The sequence below is a fragment of the Ambystoma mexicanum genome, chromosome 6q (assembly GCF_040938575.1).
Source record: "Ambystoma mexicanum isolate Mex_15411 chromosome 6q, UKY_AmexF1_1, whole genome shotgun sequence".
NCBI lineage: Eukaryota > Metazoa > Chordata > Amphibia > Caudata > Ambystomatidae > Ambystoma > Ambystoma mexicanum.
The window spans coordinates 1,195,003,336-1,195,031,067 of record NC_090937.1 but is presented as its reverse complement, the minus strand read 5'-3'; the positions used below and the strand labels follow the sequence as shown (position 1 = coordinate 1,195,031,067).

Genomic DNA, 27,732 nt, shown 5'->3' with positions numbered 1-27,732 from the left:
CCAGGGCCACCTCATAATACATTTCAAAATCGGGCAGTGCCAAGCCCCACTCGCTTATTGGTGCACCAGGCTTGTCCCATGAAATCCCGGCCTGTTTCCCTGCTCAGATGAACCCAAGACTACAGACCTCAGAGCCTGGAATTATTCTCTGGGTACTACCTGTGGGACATTAAGGAACATGTTTAAAAAATGGAGTAGCAGCACCATCTTGACCAGGGAGATTCTCCCGTAAAGTTTAAGGGGAAGATTCTTCCATCTTTCTACTGCTGTTTTTGCCTGTTCCAATACTCTCTGATAGTTGTGTATATGTAAATAATGTGAGGCTCAGGCAATATTTATTCTTAAGTACTGAGTGTGGTCTTCCTACACTGAAACCCCCACCTATCCACATAACATTTGACATTATCTGTGAGAGGAAAAAGGACCGATTTAGTAGCATTGATTCTAAGCCCAGAGAAGTCTCCAAATGCCAGTATGCCCCACATGATGGGTCTAGGTTACATTTAGGGTTGGTGACAAAGCATACCATGCCATCCATGTAGAGAGAAACACCACCCTATGTGTACAGAGTTGAACCCCCCTGTGCAAATGACGTTCCCTGATCCCCTTCGCCAACGGCTCAATTGCTACTGTAAATAGCAACAGCGACAGAGGACATCCCTGTTGAGTGCCCCTTTCCAGCATTATATTTGAGGTGAGTTGGCCATTTACCCGGACCTTAGCAAATGGCTGAGAGTAAAGTAGTGAGACTAGCGAGATGAGCTGTTCGCCCATCCCAATCCAATACAAAACAGCCAACAGAAAGGGACACTTCACTGAATGAAATGCCTGTGTGGCATCTAGAAGTGCGGCCACCACCAGATCTTTCTGCTGCACTGCGTTCATTAACCCAAACATCCTATGCAGTCCATAAGAGGTGGAGCATCCTAGTATGCACACACATTGATCTGCTTTTACTGTCCTATGCATCAGCAGCGCTAATCTGGATGCCAGTATGTTGGCCAGAATCTTGTTATCCAGATTGATAAGGGATATGGGCCGGTAGAAAGAGCAGTCGTCTGCCTCCTTACCTGCTTTAAGCAGCAGCACCACCACTGCTTCCCTCAGGGAGTCCGTCAGTTGGCGCTCCCTCAGATTATGATGGTATCTCCGTAGTAAATAATCTGCTAATCTCTTACTTATAGAACTCAGCTGTATATCCATTAGGAGCTGGAGGCTTCCCAGATGAGAAAGATTTAATTGCCGACAGCACCTCCTCTAGCAACACATGTTGGCCCAACCAATCCCTTTCCTCGTCTGTATACCAGTACAGGGCTACTTGATCTAAATATTTGTCTATCTCCTGCTGAGAAACTGATAACCGGGAAGAGTATAATGTTCATGCCTTATTGACAACACACGATTTTTGGAACCTTCTTGACTAGCAGCCCTTGCCAATAACCAGCCCGAGTGTTGCACCTCGCCATACTGTCGCACTGTAGTTTTCCCCAAAAGGAACTTCACTTCTCTATGTGCCAGTTCATTAAATAGGTGTAACTGTTTTTTATGCGCTGCTTGGTCTGTCCGTGTGGGTGTGGCAGTTTCCGATTGTAATTCACAAATACGGGTTTCAGCGTCTGTGAGTTCCCTGCAAATTTCCTTCAACATCCCAGCTTCTTTAGAGATAAATTCCCCTCTGAGAACACATTTAAAGCACTCCCACAGCGTAACAGATGACTCCACCGACCCATCCTCGATTTCAAAGAAAGTGTCTATAGTTTGGGTTAATCCCTCCTGAAATACTCCATTTGACAGCCCCTCACTTTTAAATACCCACAGATCCCTCCCCCTTTCTTGCCCATATAGCTCGATGTTTACCAGCACTGGACCACCGTCTGATAGTGTTCGTTCCAATATGGATACCCCAGAGACCCTACCGACTAATGTGTGAGAAGCCAGGAAATAATCCAGCCTGGATGTTGAATTGAGGACTGAAGAGTGACGCGTGTTCACTTACCCCTGAATTCCTAGCCTGCCACATATCATTGACTTCTCAAGCTCTGCAAATATCCTGCAGTTTACATGTAACCTTTGGTATCGGATGGCGAGCCCCCCCCAGGGCCATCTTAACAGTTTTGGGGGCCCGGGGCATGGACAGCCTTGCCCCCCCCCAAAACCCATGTCGCCCCCCGAAACCCATGTCACCTCCCCGAAACCCATGACCTACTCCCACACCCTCCAAACCCATGTCACCCCCAGCAACATGACACCCATGCCCCGTCCCAATGTGACAAATGAAGGCATTACATACCTTAGTGTCTGGTGTCAGTAAACTCAACAGTGCAGAAACATTACATTCACAAAAACACTGCAGTGTTTGACATTACTCAACATCATTGACCGTAGAGATGGTCAACAACGTGTGTGCCCAGGCCCCAGACTGACACTGCACACCATGTAAGCCCTTAGCAAGCGGCTTGTTGTGAGTGAGTGTGTCTGTGCTGGCAGCATGACTTGAGGTTTAAGCAACCTGATTGGCTGACCACATTCAACATTCCAATGCACGTCTAATGTCCTGCAAATGGTAACTTTTAACTTATCGGTTTAGCCTAAGCAGCGATACGCCCACCTGGCCCCACCCGCTGTATTTGATAATGATTGTTAATTGCTAGTCAAATCCTACAGATAAGTGTCACTTTAACAATAATAATAATCACACTAATACGAACATTAATAATAATAATCTAGATCCTTTTATAGTGCTTCACGCAAATTCCTCCAGCTTCTTAGCCCTGTAACAGGCCATTTAATTGAAGCTTCTGCCACAGAGCTACACCTGGCTTCCTTGGTCAAGGTAGGGCATGTAGCATGCGAATTCCCCTGTAGAAATGTCCACTAGGTGACCAGCATGGTAGGAGTGCGGCTGGGCCAGCTCGAGGGGTGCCCCCACACAAAAGAAAGGGTGCACCGGCCCGGCACATCCGCATCGCCCTTACCTTATGCAGGCCCTGTCACAAGCTTTTCGAAGTGCGGGCGCCAGGCGGCACTCCCACAATTCGTGCACATGGTGCTGGGAGACCGGGGTCCGTCAATGGAGCGTGGCATAGAAATAAATAGCCAGCCCTAGTCTGCCCCTATCATGATACTTCTGAGGAGGTGCAGGGCAGTTTCCTGATAATCTGCCAGGCAGGCATGGCTTCTTTCCCAGTCCTTCTGCAGCACAGGATCCTATTCTCAAAAGTCCTGCTGCGATTAGGAAGTGGGCAGGGCACATGCCATCCCCAGCATCGAACCAAAAAGACATTTAGGTTGCCAGGACCCAGAGATGTGGCTAACACGACCCAAAAAATAATTTGGGCCTGAGGTTGAGGCTTTAGTTCAAGGGTTCTATCATTGGACCATGGCTGCTGTTTAGTTCTGTTCAGACCAACTCTGGAGGCGCCCAGGTCTGTGGCGGGCGGCGGGCCCTTTAAGAGGCTGTATGAATGAGGCACGTTTATTTGCTGTTTGATGGCAAGTCTGTCTGATCTCCAGTCCCCCTGCAGTAAAAGTGGCGCCAGGCCAGCTCAGGGCACGACGGCCAGCTGCGAGAAGACATGATATTTCCGAAGACATCCCAGTGAGACAGTTCAAACGAGCGGGTCACATGCTGCTCGCCGAAGCATCTATCATCACTGCGCGGAGGACAGGGAAAGCCTGTCTGTCATCAGTGACATTTTAATTTAAAGAAAAGCGTAGTCGATCTGAAACTGCAGCGGTGTGTTTGTGCAAGTGCACCGGGAGAAAGCATCTGTCAGCTCGGCAGTAGCAGGGAATCACTTGGGGCACTGGCACTGACTTCTATGGTCATCACTTACCTGATTTGGAGCCTGCTTGGCTGTCGGCGGTGACTCTGTCTCCTCAGGGCCTCAGGGGTGGCCAGTGCACAGTGCTGGCAGTGGCACACTGTAGCAGTGGCACACTGGCAAGGCTCAACTGGGCCGCACGCACCGTCGCAGCAGGCTCTCTTAAGACCACCGCATGCCACGCCTAGACACCTTCAACATGTGAAATGAAGGTGGCGCCGCGCTGCCTCCTGTGGCAACAACAACACGTCACCATGTCATTTCACTGCAGCCAATGAAAACTGCACATTCTGTGTTACTAAGGAGAATATATCCAATACTTTATAGTAACAACAGAATGGTAGTTTTCATTGGCTGTTTGTAACATTTTCTTGTTGCATTGCTATTGCTGGTCCCTCCCAGGCCCAGCCATGGCCTGCAATGATTTATGATCCATCCAAGCGGAGTGGAAGATTGCACTCACGTGACTTCACTCTTGTTGTTGTCAGCTCAAAATCAGCAAGCCAGCCCGGTGGGGGTGGGGTCACAGAGAGGAGAGCACTATGTTGTTACTTCTTGGCCTTTGAGTTTCTTACAATTGAACTTTAAATTAAAGTCACGGCAGGGGAGGGAACCAGCCGTGCGCAGTGCGCCCGTGCCTCCTGCTGCAGGGAGGCTGGCTGGCTGGCACGTGTTATTGTCACACTTGCCAGGATCTGTGGGGGCCCCCTCCAGGGTCTCCAGGATGGGGGCCCAGAGCACGTGCCCCGTTTGCCCCCCCCATAGAGACAGCCCTGAGCCCCCCCTGTGCGGTCCTGGTCAGGTTCCATAACCGCAATGAAATCTCCAGCCCAGATTATTTCCCCAGGTGGTAGCCGTCCCAATTGGTAGCCACTCCACTCCAGGGTATCTGTCAAATCCATGCACGACCAGACCCCTCCCCTTTTGATCTCTGACCATCTTAATTATCTGGAACCCAGCAGAGTTCTGCAGAAGAATAGACACCCTTCTGGAATATGAGGAGTAAAATGAGAAATATCGACGACACCCCAAATCTGCCCAAATTTCAATTCCCCGCCTGGCATTAAATGCATCTCTTGTAGAAATGGAACATCCACATGATGTCTCTGCATGTACAATATTACCTTGTGACACTTAGACGGGCTGTTCAGGCCCCTCACATTCCACGTGATACTCCTAAATGACCCAGCCAGTTTGTACCTGTGTTAATGTCTCTCTCAGGAAATGTACTTCTTGCATAGTTCTAATTACTGTGACCCACCATTGGTCATGAAAATAAAGCGACCCTCGATACCACTGTGCTTCTTTAACAATAACCTCTACCACAATCCCCCCTTTATCCCCAGCAGCAACCCCAAACTGTCAGTTCTCCCCTCCCCCCTCTCCAAAACACCATGCTTGAGCTCCTGCATGGGGGCCCGCTAGGGCCAGTCCCTTGGCAGATCCTCAAAACTGTAATGTGCCCAGCCTGTAGTTGCAAACCCAGCATGTATTACCAGCTTGTATCAGCCCCATCATTTTAGTATGCTGAGGAACAGGACTCTTCAGGTGTTGTTTCCTCTGCTTCACGGTACCCTAGGCAAGGTATCAAGGAAGGCCTTTGCCTCTTCCAGAGTGTGAAAGAATTGTGTCCTGCTATCATGTTCTACCCTGTGTTTCGCTGGGAAGAGCATGGCCTACTTAATGTCTCTCACTCTAAGCCTTTTTTTTAACATTGATGAATGTTTTCCTGGAAGTCTGTACTTTATCTGGAAAAATGCAGAAATAACCTGATTTGTGGATTTTGAAACAACAGTGAGCCCTTTACCCTGGCATTACGCAGAGCTAAGTCTCTGTCCCAATAGTTCAGTAGTCTGGTGATCAGGGGGTGGTCCGAAGCTCCAGTATAGGTTTCCTCCCACTGGGAACACAATGGGCTCTCTCCCAGGACTTCTTTCAGCAGGCCTCTCTACCATAGCATCCATGTTACGTTGGTCTGACGCCTCGGGTGTCGCCACAAGTCACCGATTGTTACGCCTAGAGCGTGTCTCTAGGTCATCCTGTTTGTCCTTTAATTCTTTCAGAACTTTTTGAATCATGACCAGTTCCCTCCTGGCAGTGGTGGACTCATCTTCAACCGTGGATACTGGACTTTCTACCTCGTCCAGACATTCACCATATTTGTCCAGGCGCCCCTGTATATGGTGTGCCTTGCACGTTAGGGTATCCATTTTGCCATCCAGCGATTCTTTGCTTGCTTGGACTTGGCCCAAATTTACTTTGAAGTTGCTGAGTGCCCCTCCCATGTCCAGCACAGAGGACTATGAGGCATCCATTGTGGAGCAGTCCCCAAGTGGTAATGTTTTGGCAAGGGTCTCAAAGTGTCGTTGACAGAGGACCCGGCAAGGGAGTGGTGAGGTTGCAGCTCCAGCCGGCAGCTGCAGGCCACAACCGCCACTTTCAATTACAGGCCTCTGACTAGGAGCATGCACTTTAAATCCGTGTCACCAGCCCTACAGATAGGGCCAAGCGTGTGCCTCTGTTTTATGCCCTCCTTTGCCTGATTTACTGGGGCACCCTCAGATCTTTCCCCAGGTCATTGCTACAGTTTTCCTCCCATCGTAGATACTTCAATGTGGGACCTCCAGGCATTTCTGCATCATTCCAGTCTCCCCCTTCAGAGTCGGTGCAGCCTTGCAAGTACACACCAAAGGGCTCTCAGCAAGTCCGGAGAATGGCACCAGAGGCATGGGAGTAGTGCTGGGGAGTAGTGCAGGAGCTGACCCTCCTCCTCTGGGTCGCTGGCTCACCACACGGCTGAGGCATCTGGCATCGGCTACTGTCTTCAAACGGTCATGACTCACTGCTCTTACATTCTGCGTAGTATTGCTGCTAGGAAGGGTCTGAGCGCTCCTCCGTGCGGCCTTACCTCATTCCCCGGCTGACTGCCCTGTGTCTTGTTTGTTCACACACACGTCTCCCTTCTCGCCAATTCTTGTTCGTTCACGTCCTGGTCCAGCACAGCTACCTCCTTCTTCCCTGGGAACCCTGTGGGGCAGCTGGCCAGCACTGATTTCGCTAAGCCCCGGGTTACTCGTCTCTATCAACGGCTGAGTGCTCCTCCGCTCCATGTGCACCCAACAGGAACTCCTGTCGGGGGCTCTCTCTCCAGGCTGTGCCGAAAGTAGTCTTCACGTTTTCAGCATCCCTCAAGCACTTCTGTCCCTCAGCAGCACATTGTTTCAGACACCAGACCTTCCCCTACATTTCCGATCAGATATGAAGATGATCGCTATGCAGATGAAGCAGGATAGGTATCAGATTGTGTAGGATTTCCCAGGAGCTCACAGGCTCGCGGCCATCCTGTCTGGGCTCCCTAGCGCCCCCCAAGCCTTTGATGACATTTAATTGTCATCTTAATGTTCACTTACCCTTGTATGACAGGAAGTCTTTAAAGTCTGTTTAATCAGGAGGCCGTAGCCTTTGTCTTTCATCGTCCTGGGGGTCCACTGTAGAGTAGAAAGGCTCCCTGGGGCATAGCTTGGAACTTTGGCTTCAAAGCCAGCCCTCCCAATGCAATTACCAGGGTGCTGATTACTGGAGGATTTTTGATGTAAGCAGTAGTGGGGTGGAGTTAGATTAGACCAGAAGAGAGTTTCAGACCACAGAAGTGTCTTGCTATCTTGGATTTTGCTTGGGCATCCAAAATGTCCTGCCCCTCCTCCCACAATTTCCAGATCAAAAGGTACCCTGGGTAAGACATCAGCAGGCAAAGGACACTTGTTAGAGCAGTCAGGAGTGGCCCGTAACAACAGGCTTGATGTGGACCAATTTTTCACTATAGCATTTGGAATATATGAGGGGTTGGGGGATCTTCCCTTGGTTGATTCATCTTGTGGATTCAAGACAAGAAGGACCCATCTGCAACTCTGCTGGTGATGCAGTTTAATGCAATGCCCTCTACCATAGAGGTGAACACTGAAGCCTCCAAGGAAAAAGAAAGCTTTTCAAATTAGCCATCACAATGGTGCATTTGAGGTGTAACTGCTTGGCCAAGGACTCTCTGCCTCCTATGCACTGGAACCGGGATCCTGCTTACTGGCGTTAATAGACCCATCAAGTTGCTAGAGAAATTCCTGGAGTGGAAGCAAGAAACAAAAACACACCTTGTCGCTGGAGAACCTGGACTGAGCCTTTTAGCAACTCAAAAGTCCAAAAGCATCTCAGAACCATGTTCACTCTGTCAATACCGTTTTGAGCCAGATCGACCATGCTCAGCTCACTTCAGAGGCTGTGGAGCTACTTTTGCCACTCTAAGTGATTTGATCTTCTTACCTGTTCCTCAACCCTCCTTGATGCCAGCACAACTAATTGAAGTGTGACACCCATCACAGCTTATCACAACATATGTTGGTCAGATAGCACAGCAAGCAGCTTGCTTGCTTTGACATCTGTGCAGAGCCTCCCGAACCAGATTCGAATCCCGGCAGGGGCAAATTAAGCCTTTGATCCTCCCGAGGTCGATAAATGAGCACCACACACCATGGGTATAATAAGAAGCGCTCAGATGACTGAGGGTTTGTAGCGCTATATAAATGTTAATTACCATTATTATCAACAAGCTCAATTCATGAAACCACCTGACTCGCTGCGTCTTGACCACCAATTCAACCCACCAGAAGCATCATCTCGACTTGACTCAAAAGCTGACTTGACTCACGAAAAGCCATTGATTTACCCATACCAAACATCGACTAGACCAGCGCAGACATTGCCTTGACCAAACAGGGCAGTCTACTCATATTGATGGAAGCCATTGACACGACCGGTCTAAAAAGCTGACTGAATCCACTGTGAGCCCCATCTATAAGTCACCTCAGCACCAACTCGTCATTGAAACAGTGGTTGTGGGGAATTGGATTCTGCTATGCAGGAGTACAAGAATGAGTAAGGGTAAAATGTCCCACTCTGCCCTCACACTTCAACTAACCAAAACCCAACACAATCATAAAGGTAAAACAGGGATCATTAAGAGATATAGCTCCTTTGCCTTTTATTAGTAACATGAGCTGTGGGAATGCTACACTCTTCAGAGGGGCGTTAAGGAGAACCAGTAGCTAACCAAACAACACAGTAATACATTTCAAAATAAAGGGGATGTCTATAAAAATGTCTATACTTTAATCAAACACACCATCTTCAATAGAGTGAATGGAAAACACAGTACAAAACCCCACCACGAAGGAAGAACAGAGAAGATGGGACAGACTGGGGAAAGTCACACTCCGAGCATAGTTCCAGGGGTCAGCAGTAAGTAACTAGCCACAAAAAGGATATGTCATTGTTGAAAACAGGAGGAATCTTGACCTAACCAGTCTGTAGGGCCGAAGTGGACAGAGGGGGGAGTTCAAGGTCAACAGTACCTGGATTCAGTTCATGGTGGGTTCACAATGTACGATCCAGTGTGGGACATTGATGGGAGTAGATCAAGCTCAGTTAGGGCATGTTGGATCATGGAGGCCCAAGAAGCAAGAAGGCTTCAAATAGAATGAATGCAGTCACTCTTTGCAGGACTGTAAAGAATTATTATTGTCACAATAAACAGAAATGAAAGTCAAATGGTTGTACCTAAAACCGATAATCAGAATTAATCAGTGCAAAGAAGAACTAACAATATATCAGTAGTGCTGAAATTGCACAGTTGTATTATAAATAGGCACCTTTTGGAGGGACCGCTGTTTTAGACTTGCAAATATCTTTTGAAGAGACCTTAGAAATAACAGAGCTATTGAAGATTTTGTGTACTTCATTGGCGGTTTATCTGTTTCTCATTTCGGATGGCATAACATCTGCCCCCTCTTCCTCACTAAAACTGACACAGAGCATGTTCTTTATTCATATTGTCTGATGCATCCATCCCACAGTTGGTATAATAATCTTATCTCAAATTTAGCCTGATTGTGTTAGTCAGCCATTACTATACTTCATTAACTACCCCACCTGTCTCATTACCCAATTTCCTACTCGCAGGCACTCAGCCTACTTGTTACTTATCAGCCACAGTCAGCATTTACCCCTCCTGTATAAGGCAGCCTTTCTGCAACTAGCCTCAATATGTAAGGTTATGATATGATATGATATGACATTTATAAAACGCCCATACACACATTTTCAAGGCATGACAAGGCAAGGGAGGGGAACAAACGGAGGGCAAAGACAACGATCTTACTAGGCCTAGTGACACTGAGATCGTGCAGAAGTACAGAGGTGAGGGGAAAGTGCGAGGGCAGGGGAGGAGGGGCAACTGCAGGACACAGGATCAAAAACAAGTAGTGTGGCCAGCATGTGGCAGTGCAAGGGTTAAGTGCAGACAACAAGTGCCTGATAAGTGAAAGTAAAGGGACTGTAGGGTTACAGGTACAGACGTAAGCACAAGGGTTGCCAGGGAGCAGTGCAGGTATGCAACTGGGCGGGCAGAGACCTGGGCCGGAGTTCAGAGGGTACAAAGAGGACAGACTTGAGATGCTTCTGGAACCTGAGATGGTTCTGCTCAAGTTTCAGAGAGGCAGGGAGGCTGTTCCAGAGAGAGGTGCCAGCAGAAGAGAGAAATCTGCCACCGACTTGTTGGTTGGAGAAGCGCCTGACCCTCAAGGAGTTGGAGGTTTAGGAGCAAAGAGCTCGAGTAGGAAGGTATTTCCGAAGAGAGAGTTGGAGATATTGTGGTCCCTGGTCCCAGGCCCAAGCAGGCCTTGTGGACAATGCAGAGAGTCTTGAACTTGATCCTTGCAGCCACTGGGAGCCACTGAAGAGAGTTCAGGGCTGAAGTGATTCAATCCCTGGGCTTGAGGCCAAGGACAAGTCTGGCAGTCCTGTTCTGGATGAGTTGTAGAGGACGGAGAGTACAAGCAGGCAGATTTCAAAAGAGGTGCTTACAGTAGCCAAGCCTAGAGAGAACCAGAGCTCTGGCCAAGACTAGAGAGAACCAGAGCTCTGGAGACAGAGAAAAGGAGAGGACAGGAAGAATACCTCTGAGGTGCATTTGGTAGTTTGACTTCTTAGAGACATCAGAGATGTGAGGAGAGAAGGAGAGTGTGGAGTCGGAGGGTTGTAGGTCAAATGGTCGAATTCAAATGGTCGACAGGACAAATTGTCGACACCAAAGGTCGACAGGTCAAATGATCGTTTTTGTTATTATTTTTTCACATTTTTTTTTTTTGGGGGTTCCCCCAACCCCCTTTTTTTGCTAAAAACCCCTTTTTTCCCTAAAAGAAAACCTAAAGAAATATATATAACTAAAAAAAAAATTCGATCATTTGTCCTATCGACCAAATTGTGTCGACCATTTGTCTGTCGACCATTTGTCTGTGGACCATTTGACTAGACAACGAGTCGGAGATGACCCCAAGGTTCTTAGCCTCGCAGGTGGGAGCAGAAAGAGGGCCAAGGGAGGCCGGCTAGAGAGTGGCAGGGAAAGAAGATGCAGTTGTGCAGATGAGGAGGATCTCCATCTTACTGGCATTCAGGCAGAGATCATCGGTGGCACTCCATTCCTGGACTGACAAACAATCCGGGATGAGAGAAGGAGAAGAGGCGGCAGAGCGGGCCCTGAAAGCGAGCTTAGTTTCATCCGCATAGCACTGAAAGGTGGGGCAGAGGGCAGCAATGCGGTGGGAGAGGGGTGCCATGTATTGGTTGAACAACCAGGGAGAAAGGTTTGACCCCTGGGGGACACCACAGGTAGAGAGAGAGACAGGAGAGGAAGGACCCAAGTTGGACCAGGGAGGGTCGGTCAGAGAGGAAAGAAGTCAGCCAGGCCAGAGCCTGATCAGTGATACCCAGGTTATCATGGAGCCACTTGAGCAGGATGGCATGGTTGACCGTGTCAAAGGTAGAAGAGAGATCACGTAAGATGAGGACAGAGATTACCATATGATATGATATGATATGCTAAGTCATTTAAAAGGCACCTGTACACAAGTGTTTCTAGGTGCCACAAGACAAGGGAGGGAAGGCAGAGGGAGGACAATACAAATAATCTTACTAGGCCTTGTGACATTCATCTCATGCAAGTGTGACAGCGCCAAAGTATAGGAAGATCGGAGAGGGAGAAGTGCCAGGGAGAGGGAGGGGAGTGTGTGATCAGGCCAGCAATGCTCTGAGCAGGTGCAACCAGGGCAGCAACGCTCTGAGTAAGTGCAGGGAAGCAGGGGACTGTAGAGGTTACAGTTACAGCCTCTAAGTGAGCGGTGGCCCGGAGGCAGTGCAGGTGAGACTGATCATCGAAGAGCCTGGTACCAGTTATGCTCAGACGGTAGCCAGTTAACTATTCTGTGCGGCAGACAGGTAGGTCAGAAATGGAGGGAGAGAGTGAAAGCAGAGGAGAATAGAAAGATCTTGAGCTGCTTCCGGAATTACAGGTGGTCCGACTCAAGTTTGAGAGGGGCAAGGAGGCCCTTCCAGAGTGAGGCACCAGCATCAAACCAATGGGGTTAGTCAGCCACAGTTTACAATTGGGGCAGTGATGGATGGGGTAGAATTGTGTTTATTAGCCTGCGTCACAGCTAGACGGAACTGTGAATATTACCTTGCCTCACATCCAGACAGAATTGTGAGTATTAGCTTGCGCCAAACTGTGAATATAATCGTGTGTTACATCTAGACAGAACTGTGAAGATTAACATGTGTCACATCTAGATAGAATTTTGAATATTATCTTGCGTGACATCCAGACAGAATTGTGAATATTAGCTTGTGTCACATCCAGACAGAATTGTGAATATTTGCTTGCGTAACACCTAGACAGAATTGTGAATATTAGTTCGCGTAACATCTAGACAGAGCTGCAAAGGTGAACCTGTGTCACATCTAGACAGAACTGTGAATATTAGCTTGCGTCACATCCAGACATAAATGTAAATATTAGTTGGTGTCACATCCAGACAGAATTGTGAAGATTAGCTTGCGTCACATCTAGACAGAACTGTGGCAATTAGCTTGCGCCACATCTAGATAGAACTGTGAAGATTAACCTGTGTTACATCTAGACAGAATTGTGAATATTAGCTTGCATCACAATCAGACAGAACTGTGAATATTAGTTGGTGTCACATCCAGAAAGCATTGTGAAGATTAGTTTGCTCCACATCTAGACTGAACTATGAATATTAGCTTGTGCCACATCTAGACAGAAGTGTGAATATTATCATGTGTCACATCTAGACGGAATTGTGTGTATTAGCTTGAGTCACATCCAGACAGAACTGCAAATATTAGCTTGTGCCAAATTAGCTTGCGTCACCACCAGACAAAATTGTGAATATTAGCTTGGGTCACATCCAGACAGAATTGTGAGTATTAGCTTGCGTCACATCTAGACAGAATTGTGAATATTAGCTTGCGTCATATCTAGACAGTACTGCAAAGATTAATCTGTGTCACATCTAGACAGAACTGTGAATATTAGCTTGCATCACATCTAGACTGATCAGTGAATATTAGCTTGTGCCACATCTTGACAGAACTATGAAGATTAACTTGCACCACATCTAGACAGAACTGTGAAGATTGACCTGTGTTACACCCAGACACAATTGTGAATATTAGCTTGCATCACATCTAGACAGTACCGTGAATATTAGTTTGCGTCACATCCAGACATCAATTGTAAATATTACCTTGCGTCACATCTAGACAGGACTGTGAAGATCAGCCTGCATCACATCTAGATAGAATTGTGGATATCAGCATGCATCCCATCTAGATAATGATGCCACTTACTGACACTACTAATACAAAAACGCACTACTCTGCTTACAACTCCCAAATTCTGAACTACAGACAACCATACCTCTGAAGCACAATAAACCAAATGCACTTCACTACACCGCAACATCAGAACAAACCACACATAGCCTCACACAACAGCACATGAAGGCTACCAACGGAAGAACACACCTAAGGTCAGCACATGGTGTAAACCAAACTGATGACGCCAACAGCACATCACAGATCACTTGCTTGTTCCCCCCTCAGTCCTAATAACTTACCCTACCGTCTTGCTTTCAGATGTGCCAGAGCACCAGGGGACCACCCAGGTGGTGACAGTGCATGGTATAAATATCCTTTAACATAACATATGCTCCTGCACCCTAAATCAAGGACAATCATATCATATCATACACTCTGCTCATCCACCTCCAACTCTCTGAGGGTCAGATGCTTCTACAATCAGAGAGTTGGGGGCAGATCTAGCTCCTCGGCTGGGGCTTCCCTCTGGCACAGCCTCGCTGCCTCTCTCAAACTTGAACAGAACCACCTCCGGTTCTGGAAGCAACTCAAGACCTTCCTTTTCACTTTCGTTTTCTCTCTTCCTCTCCCCTGCTGATGCACCTGAGTTCTCTGCACACTGGTCACCCTCTTAACTCGGGTCCAGGCTCCTGCATGTCCAGATGCCCTCGCACTGCCTCCGGCTCCCCAACACTTGAGTCTGTATCTGCAACCCTACAGTCCCTTCTCTCTGTACTTATGAGCAACTCGCAGGATGCACTTTTGAGCTAACTGCACTTTCCCCTTTGCCTCCCCCTGGCATTTCTCCCCTTCCCTATTCCCCGCACTTGCACGATATGAATGACACAAGGCCTAGTAAGTTCATAATGTTGTCCTCCCTTGTTTTCGCTTCCTTGTCTTGTCGTGCCTAGTAACACTTGTGTAGAGGCGCATTATAAATGCCACATCATATCATATCATGCCATCCATCCATCTCCGGAGCTGGTTGCACATGATATTGGATACCTTCCAATGCAGGTGCTGCATTGTTTCAGTTAATCTTCTTTTTTTGTTGGTGTTATATACATAGCCACTATCAATAGCAATCCAGTTCCAGAGCATTTGGCAACTGATTTGATGTATTACCCTACTCAATCACATGGGGCTTGGAAGTATGAAGGGCTGATTTGGCCTGACCGGTGTGTCAAACCCATGGTGAACAGTATCACTCTGTACCCATGGCAAGCATGCTATGCTTGAGCTCTCCTCCTGACAAAGGAGCAGAATGATGTTTCTTTCTAGAGTGAGACTGAAAACCCTGCGTACAATCCCTGGCCTCTCACAAGTTGCCCAGTACTTATCATCTGCTATCCTTTTCACCATTGTTTAGTTTTGGGATGTATTTTAAATATTCTTGTGACAGGAAAACAAATGAGACCAATGGTGTAGTGTTTGGTAAAGGTCATCCCAGCTGATGTTTTGAGTAACGTCATGTGAACAATACCCCATCCCATTGATGTTCTCTAAGCCGAAGATGCAATCTCATTCTCTTGCTGTAATCATTGGGTCTGATGTTTGAAAATAACATTGACTGCCTTTCATACTTAATCACTGCTTTATTTTTTATCTGCTCCAGTTTCCCCAGACGTGCAAAGGTTTTTTCAACTACATTATCCTCCTAGGCGATGAAATGGTTCAAATGCATTGTGAGAGAATCCCTCTGGAGAAAGCAAAGCAGCACATATTGTAGCTTGAACTGTGTGCAATGCAAACTTGCAGAGAACAAAACCATCTATCTATAAAAGTCAAAATGTATTTGTGTATTTGTGGCTTGGCAAAGCATTGGCGTATGGGAGGCGCAGGCATATGAGAGGCGAGAGGTGAAGGCATATGGGAGGCGAAGGCGAGGTGTATGGGAAGCGAATGGACCCGAGAGGTGAAGGTGAAGGCAGGTAGCATTCCAGAAGGTTAAAAATTGTTGCTATATAAAGAGAAGCAACAAGCATTTCTGTAACTCTTTTACAAATAGTGCCAAAGAAATGTCACCACATCAACGTCGATGGAATGTTTGGTCACCCGCTGCTTCGCAATCTCGACCCGCATATGCTGTCTAATGGCACAAGGCTGTGCGCTATAAAAATTGCTGCACAACTTAATTGAAGCAACAATGTTGACGGAGAAGAGAAAAGGAGAAGATGTATTCATCCCCGCATTCCACTCATTCTGACAGACATGCCCTTCACTTTCTTCAGGTCCCGGTCAGGCTGGCATTCAATATGATGGTCAACAAGGCACAGGGCTTTTCAATCAAGTGCTCTGGTATCAACTTGGAATCTCTATGTTTTTCCCCCGGGCAGTTATATGTCACGTGTTTATGAGTGGGTTGTATATCTTTGCTCCAACTGGAAAAGAAATACATGTTGTTTATAGGCAAGCCTTACAATGAACATGAACTTTGGTAATATTCAACTTTAGGGCCATAGTTGTTGGCACAGTCGGCATCATGTCACCCATCTTGCTGCTCAGGAATCTCCATGTTGTTCTCACGTACAGTTATACGTTTCAAAATGAGTTTTTCAGAAGAACAACAAATTGTGTTGTGTAATCTTTATAAGAAAACATTTACCGACAAATGCATACAATGTTCACCTTCCTTCTGGAGACTTTTCGAAAGGCGTAACGTTACCTTAAGGTATTTCTAACAAATAGTACCCATGAAAAAATGAAATCCCGGGCAATGCTGTGTATATAAGCTAGTCACTTATAAAATGCAAATGTCATTGGAGTGGCACTGCCCTCTGAATTACTCAGCCTTACTTTCATCTTGCAGGGGAGCTTTGCTGAGGTGAAAGTGTACAAGTTTGGCATCTTCTCAGTGGTGTCATGCTTAAAGAAAGAAATATTCACTGTTCCCAGGAAAGGACTACCACTGAAGCCGAGCATGGATTCAAGAATTTCTTTTAACTACCCACCTGGATCCTTCAGTTCATCAGTAATTGTACAATTAAAGGTAAATATGTCTCCGTACCATTATGCTCTAAAATGTGTGCTCAGGCAAGTCGAACTATTCAACAAGGAGGATAATGTGATCTCACAGCAAAACATTAGTAGGATAACAATATTACTTTGGTCATCATTTACAACAATGTAATGACGTGTGCCGCCAGATGCTGCTTTTATCCATTTTTATTGGTTGAGCATGTATCTGTTTTTATCCATGTAAATCCTTCTATGGGTGTATTGTGTCCTCTGACTGGTAACATTGCTTGCTGTTTATTGCAACAGAGAAGAGGCAGCAGGTCGGGTAATATTGCAGATAAGATTGGAGCAATTCTATTGCCAGTTTAGACAAAGGTGCCTGGCTGGGTGGGGTTTGCATGCCAGTCACATGTAGTGACATGTGGCACAGGTGGCAAAATAAATACTGCAAGTTTCACAGGTGGTTTAAGGGTTTTATTAAGATTTCACAGGGGCCTATGGCCATCCCTCACTTGCTCATCTTGAAAAGCAACTCCTCCTGACCCAGGCATCAGAACCACACGATAGTAGATTTCAATGATTGACCCCCTACTAACAAGATTCTAACTTTTACTACAGGTCCTTCTCAGTCTTTCCTTGCTCAGGGGCTTCCTAGACTCTCCCTACACTATCCATTGATTTGCGGGCTATATGGATTGTTGGATTGTTCCCTTCAGACACTCTACCTGAATAGGTCTCCTTCCAGTCATGCACTCATACTCCTCTAACGCTCCAATGTCTACTCCCACTACACTTTACTTCTCTCCTCCTTTCAAACCACCCCTCTACTCTTGTACTAAATCCTACTTCCTATGCCTTCGGTCCCTCACATGTGTCTAACGCCATCTAATTCTCACGGCCAGCCTTTGATCGTACCATTCTGGCCCCAACACTTCTACACCATCCTACAAACTTCTGCTCCCTCCTCCACACTACTACTCCTTCCTCCACACTATTACCCCCTCCTCCACACTAAAACTCTGTCCTCACGCCCACATTACTACGACTACTACACCCCACCTTCTACTCATACACCCTCCTTTGAATTACACAATAACTGCATTCACTCCCTGCACTTCCTCTCGTTAACACACTTGCCACTCTTTCATGCACACTCACAATGCAGTATCGCTTGAGCTCACTAACCAATGTATGTCTCATCTGCTCCACAAATCACCTCTATAGTCCACGCCACCTCCTGATGGATCCTTGATCTTTCACCTCCTCCTCTGACCTCACCCGAACAAACCACATGTTCTTGTTTCCTGAGGTTGTTTTAAAGCCCCTCACTATGCTCTAGTTGGTCTGCTTTCCCTGGCCAATTTGGCACTGTCTTCCCCATCCCGGGAGGAGTTACATGCACAAAAACCATAAAATAAAACTGAGCCCATTTAACTCCATCCCCCAAAGTGCATTGTGCCAATGTGTTCTTGGGATGAGCGTTGGAAAAACAAATATTATATTGTGCATTTTTAGCAGCACATTATGAACGATTTTGACAAATCAGAAATCCACTTGTAGACACTGCTAACACTGTTTAATAGCCTCAGGTGTACCAGCAACGTATCCATGATAACACATGTATTTTCTTTCAACTCCACGCGCAGGTGCAGCCCATTGATGCATCCTTGATTGCATCATTGAAGGTGAAACATGATGTCTTTCATTCATTGGTCTCCACCAGTCCACTCATTTACATCCACCATCCTTTTAGCCAACCATTCCTGAAACCAGTCACTACATTCCTGCCGTGCCCACCAAATCCAGAAAAGAAGAGACACGTGGACGATGCAGAGCAAAGAAGAGCGGTCAGTGCCAACAATCCCCAAGCTTCAGCACCTCAGGAGAGCAGGTGAGTGTTCACACCTGTGCACAGACTTCATCAGTAGAGCGTAAAAGCTCAGCTGCGCAATAGTAAAAGCCAAGGGTTGACATGAGTGTGGAGGGTGAAATGGCTGAATGGCGGTACACAGGCTCCAAGGAAGATTCTGAAATGACTCTACTTATCTATTTGCTTCTTTTATCATAGGAGCTCAACATTACAGCAGGGGTTGAAGTTTAACGTAAAGTAGTAATGGAACTATGTTATCCCTGCCCTCTTTCCCCCTCATACTCCCCACCTACCGCATACTCACCCCCCACACAATTGATATCCCATACCTGGATCATTTTTTTTCTCCTCTCCACCCCACACCACTGTGCTTTACAACAGTACCCTGAAGACTGACGAAAACACAATGAAAAAAATGCATTTAAACTACTACCATTCGTGTGTCATTGCCCCCCACAGCATGCAACTTTCTGCAGGCTCCCCCTTCCAAAGCCTCACCATTCGCACCTCTTAAGGGACATGCCCAGGATTATATCAACCCACACACAATCCACCGGCATATGGCATGAAATTGATTCTTCACATTGCTTTTTTAAGGCGTTTGTTAATAAGGACTGCTAAAAGTTGTATAGCAAAATGTTTGTTGAAATACAGATATGAAAGAAGGTATACAGGCCAACCACCATGTATACAAAGCTGCAGAAACCAGAGAAGGGAGAGACTAATTGCTGAAAGGATGGATTCCATTTTGAAAACGTGTAACTGGGCTGTATATGGATGAAGATAATTATTAGATTCCCACAAAAGCCTTGAGGACGACTTTGTCAATGTGACAAACAATTATCATATACCTGCTGCTGTAAGTACTTGCCCATATGCTAATCTTCCACCTACCAATGTGCACAGTTCACTATTGTTATTAAGATATAGCTAGAAATACAAGTTCACTATTGTTATTAAAATATAGCTAGAAATACATTGTGCTTTTGTCATTGTTTCTGTTCTGCATTGAGCTATTTTTCTGATGTTTGATATTTCATTTTCCTTTAGGGCAGCTAGTGCTTCCATGCGAAAACATAATGATCACATCACTGAACACTTGAAGCTCCTGGGGTTCCGCAGTAGAGAAGAGCAATGGATTGTGCTGGAAGACACGGTTGTCAAGAATGTGCAGAATGGACTTGTTTCATTTGAACTCAATGAACATTTAGATAGGTGAGAAATGTCATCTTGAATCTATTCATTGTTACCCGAGTCAGGCTGGAGTCAAAATAAACTGCTGCCAAGAGTCACACGTTGATGTATGCTTCCAACTAATGCACATACAACAACATTCGGACTGCACCCACCAGAACACTTACTCACACAGATACACACATTCATATAGAAACATGCACACATGCAGTCATGCACCCATGTAGCCTATCTCTATCATACAGATGACACTCACAGAACACTTCATTCACCCAGGTGCCCACATTCACAGTCACACCCTATACAGTTTCTCCCAAGCACTGAATTATTGAGAGAAGCTGTATGGGCACAGAACTGCTTGTGTGTATGTATATATGAATATGTGCATCTGCCTGTTCATTCACACAGCAGAACACTGCACTCAAGCATATACACACATTCATATAGACCCATGCACACATGCAGTTAGGCGCCCATATAGCCTCTCTGTGAATCATACACATGACACCTACCGGAACACTTACACAGACATGCACATTCAGGGACCGATTGCAAGCTCCATGTAAAATAAGAAAAGTGTGGTTTATAGTGATAAAATCGAAAACAGAAAGGTCGAAAGTCAAAATATCAACAAAAAAATGTCGAAAAAAAAGTCGCATTTTTTTTATTACGTTTTTTATTCGAAATGGGGGGGGTTTGTTTTACCCATTTTTTTTTTATTCGCGGACCCCAAAAAAATATATTATTTTAAAAAAGGAATTCGACTTTTTTTTTTTACTTTTTTTTTTCTCGATATTATGACTTTCCACATTTTTTTTTTGAAAGTTTGACTGCACACCGAAAAGTGTATTTCCATCAACTCTTACACAGGCACACATATTCATAAACAGATTCACATCATTCACACAAGCAGTCATCCAACCATGTAGCCTCTCTCACATTCATACACATGAGACTCTTCAGATACCTTAATTCACACAAATACACTCTGTCACTCATGCTTGCACACTATAAAAACAATTTCTCACACACACACATACACACACACACAAACTTACTTGAGCGGGTCTCAGCAGTGATCTTCCCTTGGGCCTTCTCCCATTTCCTGCAACGTCACCATGTTGGTGGAAGAGGGATCAGGAGACATCACGCACCTCTCTACTGCCTATTCCTGTGTCAGGCATAGGGCGCGGTCAGCATTCTGACCACGGCTTGAGACAAACAGACAGAGGGCTGGGTGAGTAAGCCGGAATGTCGTGATGTCGCCCCTGGCCTCCATGACGCCTTTCACAAAGCTTTACATGAGTGAAGGCATGGGCGTTATATTTGCGGGGCTTCACATAGTGCTTTGTAGGGAATAAGGGACACCACATGTGTTTGAATGTGCTAAGTATTTTAACGTTTTAGATTCTTTGCAAATGCAAATACTACATTTACATTATTATGGAGCTAGTTAAACTCACTCACTCCATAATTCAAATTATTTTGTTTGTGTTGCTTGTCTGGGTTTCATCTGGGGCAATTAGTGAGGCCCAGAAATGAAGGAGGGAAGAATGCTGCCATTCACACCCTATGGTTGAGCCCCCACTGGCATAGACATACACAGTGACAAGTACCAACTTCTTTTTATCTAAGTAAATGATGCACGATAGCCCCAGCATGATGATACCACCTTCTCATCTCACAATGGTCTTCCCGCCACTGATCTAGAACCCACCAAGTCTCTAGAACTCCTGCCCAGCCTGCTTGTGCAAAGTAAGGACAGGAAAAGTGTTTAGGGAAATGAATGTTGACTAAATGACGATTGTGAATTACCATATGTCTTAGTCATCATTAGCTCCACAACTTGTCAGTAAATTGCATGTACCAGACCCCTTTGGCAAAACCAAGATTTCGATTTACTAACGTGAGAGCATGCGTGATATGATGCTCGGTTAGTACAGCACAGGGCCCCAAACTCATTTTTCTTAACCAAAGGTAGCCAATGTAGTTGTCTGTGAAAAGAATAAACAAGATCAGTTTTTTCATTGAAAAATGGGCACATTTGTTCAGAATGCAATGTAATCATGCAATCTATGTTTTTGGCCGGCCAAGATTAAAGGTCTAACTCGAGTCTACAGAGGATGGAATCAATGCATTAGGCAGGATAACGCTTTGCTCTACTGAACATATTTGCGTGACGCGACCTTTAGTTTTTAGGAAAAAAAAATGCAATTGTATTATGATTGCTTCAAGAGTTCAAGAGGAAACCCCATATTTTGAGCAGCAGAACCTGATGCAGGGCAGAGGTCCAAAGCCACTGTTCATAAAGAATGTGAAGATGAAGATCCCTGATCACGAGTTGGGTGGTATCCCGGTAGTAATACCGCAAAGATACCGCTCAATGTTAAATGTGTTAGCGCCACCTGGTCCGGAGCTAGGAGCACCGGATTATGGGTTGAGTGATAACAAGAAATCTCTATTCCCCATTGGGGCATTTTCAGCACAATTACCGTGCACTAATACCGCCAGCAGTAATTGCATCCAAAAAAGGGGCACTAAATGGGATTTTCACCTCCAGCAAAAAGCTGAAAGTAGCACAGCCCATTTAGCGCCCAACTCGTGATCTGGCCAGCCCTTACATGGGGCGGTATTAGCGTTACTTGCCCATTTAAGGGCTTACGCCCAACTTGTGGTCAGGCCCTGTACAGTCTGTTGTTTACACAACCAAATCATTGTATTCACAGTAAGATGTGGTATTATCCAAGTCTGAGGAGGATGTCAGGATTATATGCATATGTATACAATAGATCCCAAAAGCTTGAATATGAGTGGTCAAAAGTTGTAGACAGAATTTAAAAAGAGGAGGGAGAGAATAGATTTTAGGGGGACACAGCACAACAGAGATATAGGATTTGGGAATCTAAGTTTATGCTCAAATTATGGTGTAGCCCCAGACTGGGGCCTGTCTTTTAAAAATGGGCCCATCCATTCTAGTGTCGGAAGGTGGAAGCAACCCAGAAGGGTGGTTTGAATGTGTAGAAAGCAATTGAAAGAGAGTGAAAAATCATAAGGCTGAACTGCCATCATCAGCCACCCTCTTGAGGTCAACCATTACAGCTACTAACACTGATTTGGTCCATTTGTCTGCTCTAAAGCCATCTCGATTTAGATTAAGCATTTCAAGTTTCTCTATGCACGGTTGGAACGTTTTTATACTACTTGTGTAGTTTTCCCCCAAAAAGGCATTTGTTCTTTAAGTTTGTAGGATCCAGATTTGCTTTTTTATTAAAAGTACAAAAACAGCAAGGGCAGAAGTAGCATAATAACCCAAAGAGAAATAAAGGCATTCAATGGTAAATATTGACATCATGTCACAGCTCTCATGTTCCCTCTCAATAAAGCAATATCATGTGTAGTCTAGTAAAACAGCTTCAAGAATGTAAGTCAGTCTAGGAGCTGAGTCATGCAAACAGTTCCAGGAAGGAGCCCCCTCTCTCTTTCAAGATACACTCATAATGAGACAGTCTCTATGCTGCTTTTTGAAATGGTTTACTTCACTTTAGGGTTTGCTTTTTTATTAAAGGCAACACAGTGCATGCTTCAAAATCCACCAGGCTGCAGCTGTAATCAGAGAAGCACTTATCACTTTTTTAGATCATCTGTTTAAATTTCCGTTCATGCTGTCCCCTTTGTGCAATGTTGAATAATTTCTGGCAACGCTTTAGAAGTATCCCAGATGTCGGGAAGGGAGAAAGTTCCCATACATGCCAACATTCCGAGGCACCTGGTAGGGATTTTTGATCTGAGAAAGCGGGAGACATAATGTTTGATGTTTCCCATAGGAATGAATTGGGGTAAAAAGCATTTTAGGGGTGGGGGGGACGTGAAAAAGACAACATTTTTCACTGAAAAATCCGGCGTCTCTCTCCTAAATCGGGAGGGTTGGCATGTATGGGTTCCCTTGTCACTGTATACCCCTTTTCAAAACCGATTTCTACATGCTTGCTGCTATGTACGTGACTCGTGGGGGATTTTTTACATGTACTCCTGTGGAATCCAATGCATTTACGCAGAATGAAAATCACGTGCTGACGTCAATGCGTTCAGTTTTGTATTCAACAGTGGCTGCTTCTTGCAGAACCAGAAACTCTCATACGCCCCGAACCGCAGTACAAAACATTGAAAATGAACCAGATCGTAATAAGGTTGTGCATGAGTTTATATTTTTTTTTAATGATCCGGGTTATAGAAAATTACTCTCTTTGTGTTCTGAAAAGAAGTTGGTTTGCTCTTGGAAATGAATAACCCCTGTCGTGGACGTTTCATTGTTTGGCAAGATTGTGTTTACTCTACCCAATCAACAACAGCTTTACATGTGACCGCTTCTCTCTTTATTTATACATTTAGGCTACTAACAGCAAAAAAATAAATAGCACAGCGCACTTTGCAGTCTCAGGAAGATCAGCATGTCCCCCTCCCAGTCTATGGAGGTTTCCTTCTGTCGCCCCATAGTGGACGTTAACAGGTGGCACAACAGGAAATTACATCTGCATAGTCCTAGCTGCAGGGAAACGTTGCGGTTTTTCTCTCCCTGAAAGTGAGCCATGCTAACCTGGGCTCACATTCCAATGATATATGCTAAACACGTATGATACACGTGCATAGTATTGCTGGACCCTGTCTACTGACATACCAGCAGCTGCAATGTGATTTTGCAGCATTGCAGCTCCAGAGTGACGTGGACATTATTGAACCCACCGCCTGGAATCCAATTAATTCCAACAACCATCAAATGCATTTAACAGTTGACACCCATGATTTAAACTATATATAACTCTGTATCCCCATGGCCTGGTGGTATCACTTTAGTTAAATGCAAATATAAAACTATATCTAGTTTGATATAGTAGCCTATAGTAAAATACAGTTATAAGCACAGTTATATATGCCAAAACACATCTGATGTCAAGGTGAAGTCAAACTCGTTTTTTATGACTCATGCAGCTGCCTGAGCCCTTTGTGTATTGCTTTATGGGCGTTTCCCCCTCAACAGATGTTGGGTCCAGCTCTGGATACCCCTTTCTTCTCTGATGGGAAGTCTTGACACACAAACATCCCGGAAGGCAGAACATACCCCCAGGGGGTAGGGTGTGAACAAGGTACTTCAGGGGAATCTTTGCAACATAATGGTGAAGTCTGACCAAGGGGATACAACTGGAGTCTTTTTCATATGAGGCAATCAGGAGAGAGGGAAGTATAGCGCAGCTGCATATTGCATCTGTACTCATTGGAAGAGGTCCCAGTGTCTTAAAACCACTTCCTTCTTGTGACTCGCTGTGAACCTCTTAAAGACATGGAATCGGGAAGCTGGCATCAGTAGGCAAAACTGTTGTTACAGTGGCAAGGATTGACCCATTACCAAAGGCTTGGAATGGACCAAGCTGCTGCAGCCAAATGCCAATAAAAGGAGTTGAGACCCTCGCTTAGGGGAATCTTCTTCATGGAAGCACCCCATCGGGGAGCAGATAAATATTTCAAAGCAGACTGCAGGCATTCCCCCAACTGTTTCTGCTTATGTGGAAAACCTGCAAGTGTCCCTAATGACCTTCTCGGCTGGGAAGGGCAAAAGACATTCTAAACATCCCTTGAAGCCCCAGGACAAAGGAAGACCCAACAAAGCTGTCTCAGGCCCTCTGTGCTTCACCGTACCACTGTAAGCTTGCATGAGCGCCTTCGAGCATCCTTGTCCCACTTGCAGGACCTACCAAAGTTGTGTTTAGCGCTCCTCATTTAAAACCACTTTGACCACTTCTGAGCCTGCCGACATGACATCACCTGCCTCTTTCCTAGATTCTCTGAGCCATCACCAATGCTGAACCATGAAGCTGTGTTGGACCGAGTCGAACCTGCTCGCTTTTGAATTTGAATTACTGCACTAAGCCACTGTTGAGCGTTCGAGCCATGTGGATCTGCACATCACCACTTGATCCAACCGTTTTTGAGCTTCAAGAAAATGGCACTTGTTGAATTGCCCTACATTGCTGAGTCCTATTGAACCTGCTTGGCTGACACAACCCCTACTCAACTCACCAGAATGTAGCCAGAAGCTTTTCTCAACACTGTTGACATCCTGGTAGAAGACAGTTAGGAATCTATAGTGGTTATTTTCCCATGGCTTGTTCTATGGTTTCTAGTGACATTTAAGACCCCACACTTTACCATAGAAGACATAGGGCCTCATTATGACCCAGGCGCTAAGTGTTTAACGGCGCCGTAAAAGGCTGCAGCACCGTTAAACACTTAGCGCCTAATTACGAGGTCCCTTTGCAGGAACCGACCTTAACGGCTGGTTTTACCAGCCGTTAAAGTAGGGACCCGCAAAGGGACCTTGGTGCTAATTACGGTACTGCAATTGCGCCCTATGGGGCATACATGGGAATGGGGAAGGGCCATGGCGGCATGGGGAATTACCGCCCCACCAACCTCGGAATGGGGTGGTAATTCCCCATTCCGCCATGGTGGACTCCGGCATGGACCATGGTGCTAATAGCACCATGGTTTTCCGCCGGAGACCTAATGAGGGCCATATTCTTGAACTTGCTGCAAATACTATTTGCCTGCACATATCCCTGTCTGTTGTTCACTCCTAAGAGTGCCCATTCCACCACATGTGTATTTCCTTATAGGTGTTGGTAGTTAGGCCTTTTAAGAGTTTATTTGTCCATTGAATGTAATTGATGTGCTATTTTTACAGCACCTTGATTGGGCATTTCTTTTATGTTGGTACTTACCATACTATTTTTCTAATGCATCTATGCTGGCTCAGACCATCTTGAAGAGTGTAGAATGGGCTTGGCATGGAACCTTAAAGATGCAAACGAGGAATACTATTCATATTGTACCGGTTTCCTCTTTATGACTGAGATCACTGTTGGTTTAGCAGTTCTGTGGGCCTGAGCAGGAGTTAAGAAACCACCATTCATTCCTCTACTAATGTAGAACAGTAATCATTTCGTCACACATATGTGAAACCTTGAGGCCTAAGAACATAAACTGGTAATTATTGATTACCAATTCACATTCTTTGTTTTAAAAGCATTGAGCCATCTGACTAAACTGTTGTTTCAAAGTGTAATCTCTTCAAATTATTTGTCCACACTTTTTTCTTACAGTATAACACACTTTATTACCAGATGATAATTTTGTCTAAAATAAGGCCTACGTGTTGTGTATTAATTCTTTAGTAGAAAAGCACACCTTAAGTTTTCTCATTGAAATCATTCTGAAAAATCATGAATGCCCTACACCTTTCTGTCCACAAATCTATGAAGGTGTTTTTCTTTAATTTCCTAATCATTTAAAAATATTACCTTGTTAACATAGTGTCAATTTTGCTATTCTAAATAGTTAAATGCATGATTCGATGAATTGAAATACTCTACATGTGTTTTTCTTTTCTTAGCTTTATAGTACTTCGGCTTTCGTCAGCTATGGACAGTGGTCATCTAATTGAATTCATTCAAATGCTTGAAGAAGCCACTCAAAGCACTACAGTAAACATGGTATTGTACAGAAAGAAAGAAAATGTGCACAAAGCAGTGGTTGAAGTGGTGCCCACCAAGGAGTTAAATTTGGAGATTCTTAGCTTGCGAGAAGAAGGGTACAGTGGACCCCCGGAACCATCTGAGAAGATTGCCTTGCGAGAAGGGGAGCAGATTATTTTCAACTTCAAAGGAAACATTTGTGCTTCAGGTAAATTACCTTTTTTTAGTAGAAAATTAAGAAAAGTATGATTTACTGAAAATAAATGTCAGACAAACTAAATCTGTTCTGTAGGAGGACAAATGACCATGGTGCAGTTGTTATTTGTGGGCACATGGTCAGGCTGCACTGCTCTGTGAGATTGGCCATGCTCTTGACTATGTCACAATGACCTGTATTTGGAAATGGGAAGGCCTGCATGTGGAGGGGGATGTCTGTACAATCCGTGGTGAATAGCAGACCATATGTTGAAACATTGTTGCTGCATAATGAAGGCCTCTGGGAGTGGGTCATAATGTAGCCCCCCTCTTTGGGGTTTACCTTTTGCCACCCCTTGGGCACATACATTGGTAGAAAAACATGATGCATAGTGGAAAT

The 27,732-nt window shown here is 45.3% G+C and overlaps 1 protein-coding gene across 1 annotated transcript in view; it reads left to right on the top strand.

Moving 5' to 3' along the window:
- DTHD1 (death domain containing 1) overlaps window positions 1-27,732 on the top strand; it is a 295,545-nt gene that overhangs the window by 143,636 nt on the left and 124,177 nt on the right. The window contains exons 3-6 of the mRNA XM_069631829.1: window positions 16,399-16,578; window positions 18,194-18,438; window positions 19,468-19,632; window positions 27,056-27,345. Coding sequence (XP_069487930.1) covers window positions 16,399-16,578; window positions 18,194-18,438; window positions 19,468-19,632; window positions 27,056-27,345 — 880 coding nt within the window. The remainder of the gene's footprint in view (window positions 1-16,398; window positions 16,579-18,193; window positions 18,439-19,467; window positions 19,633-27,055; window positions 27,346-27,732) is intronic.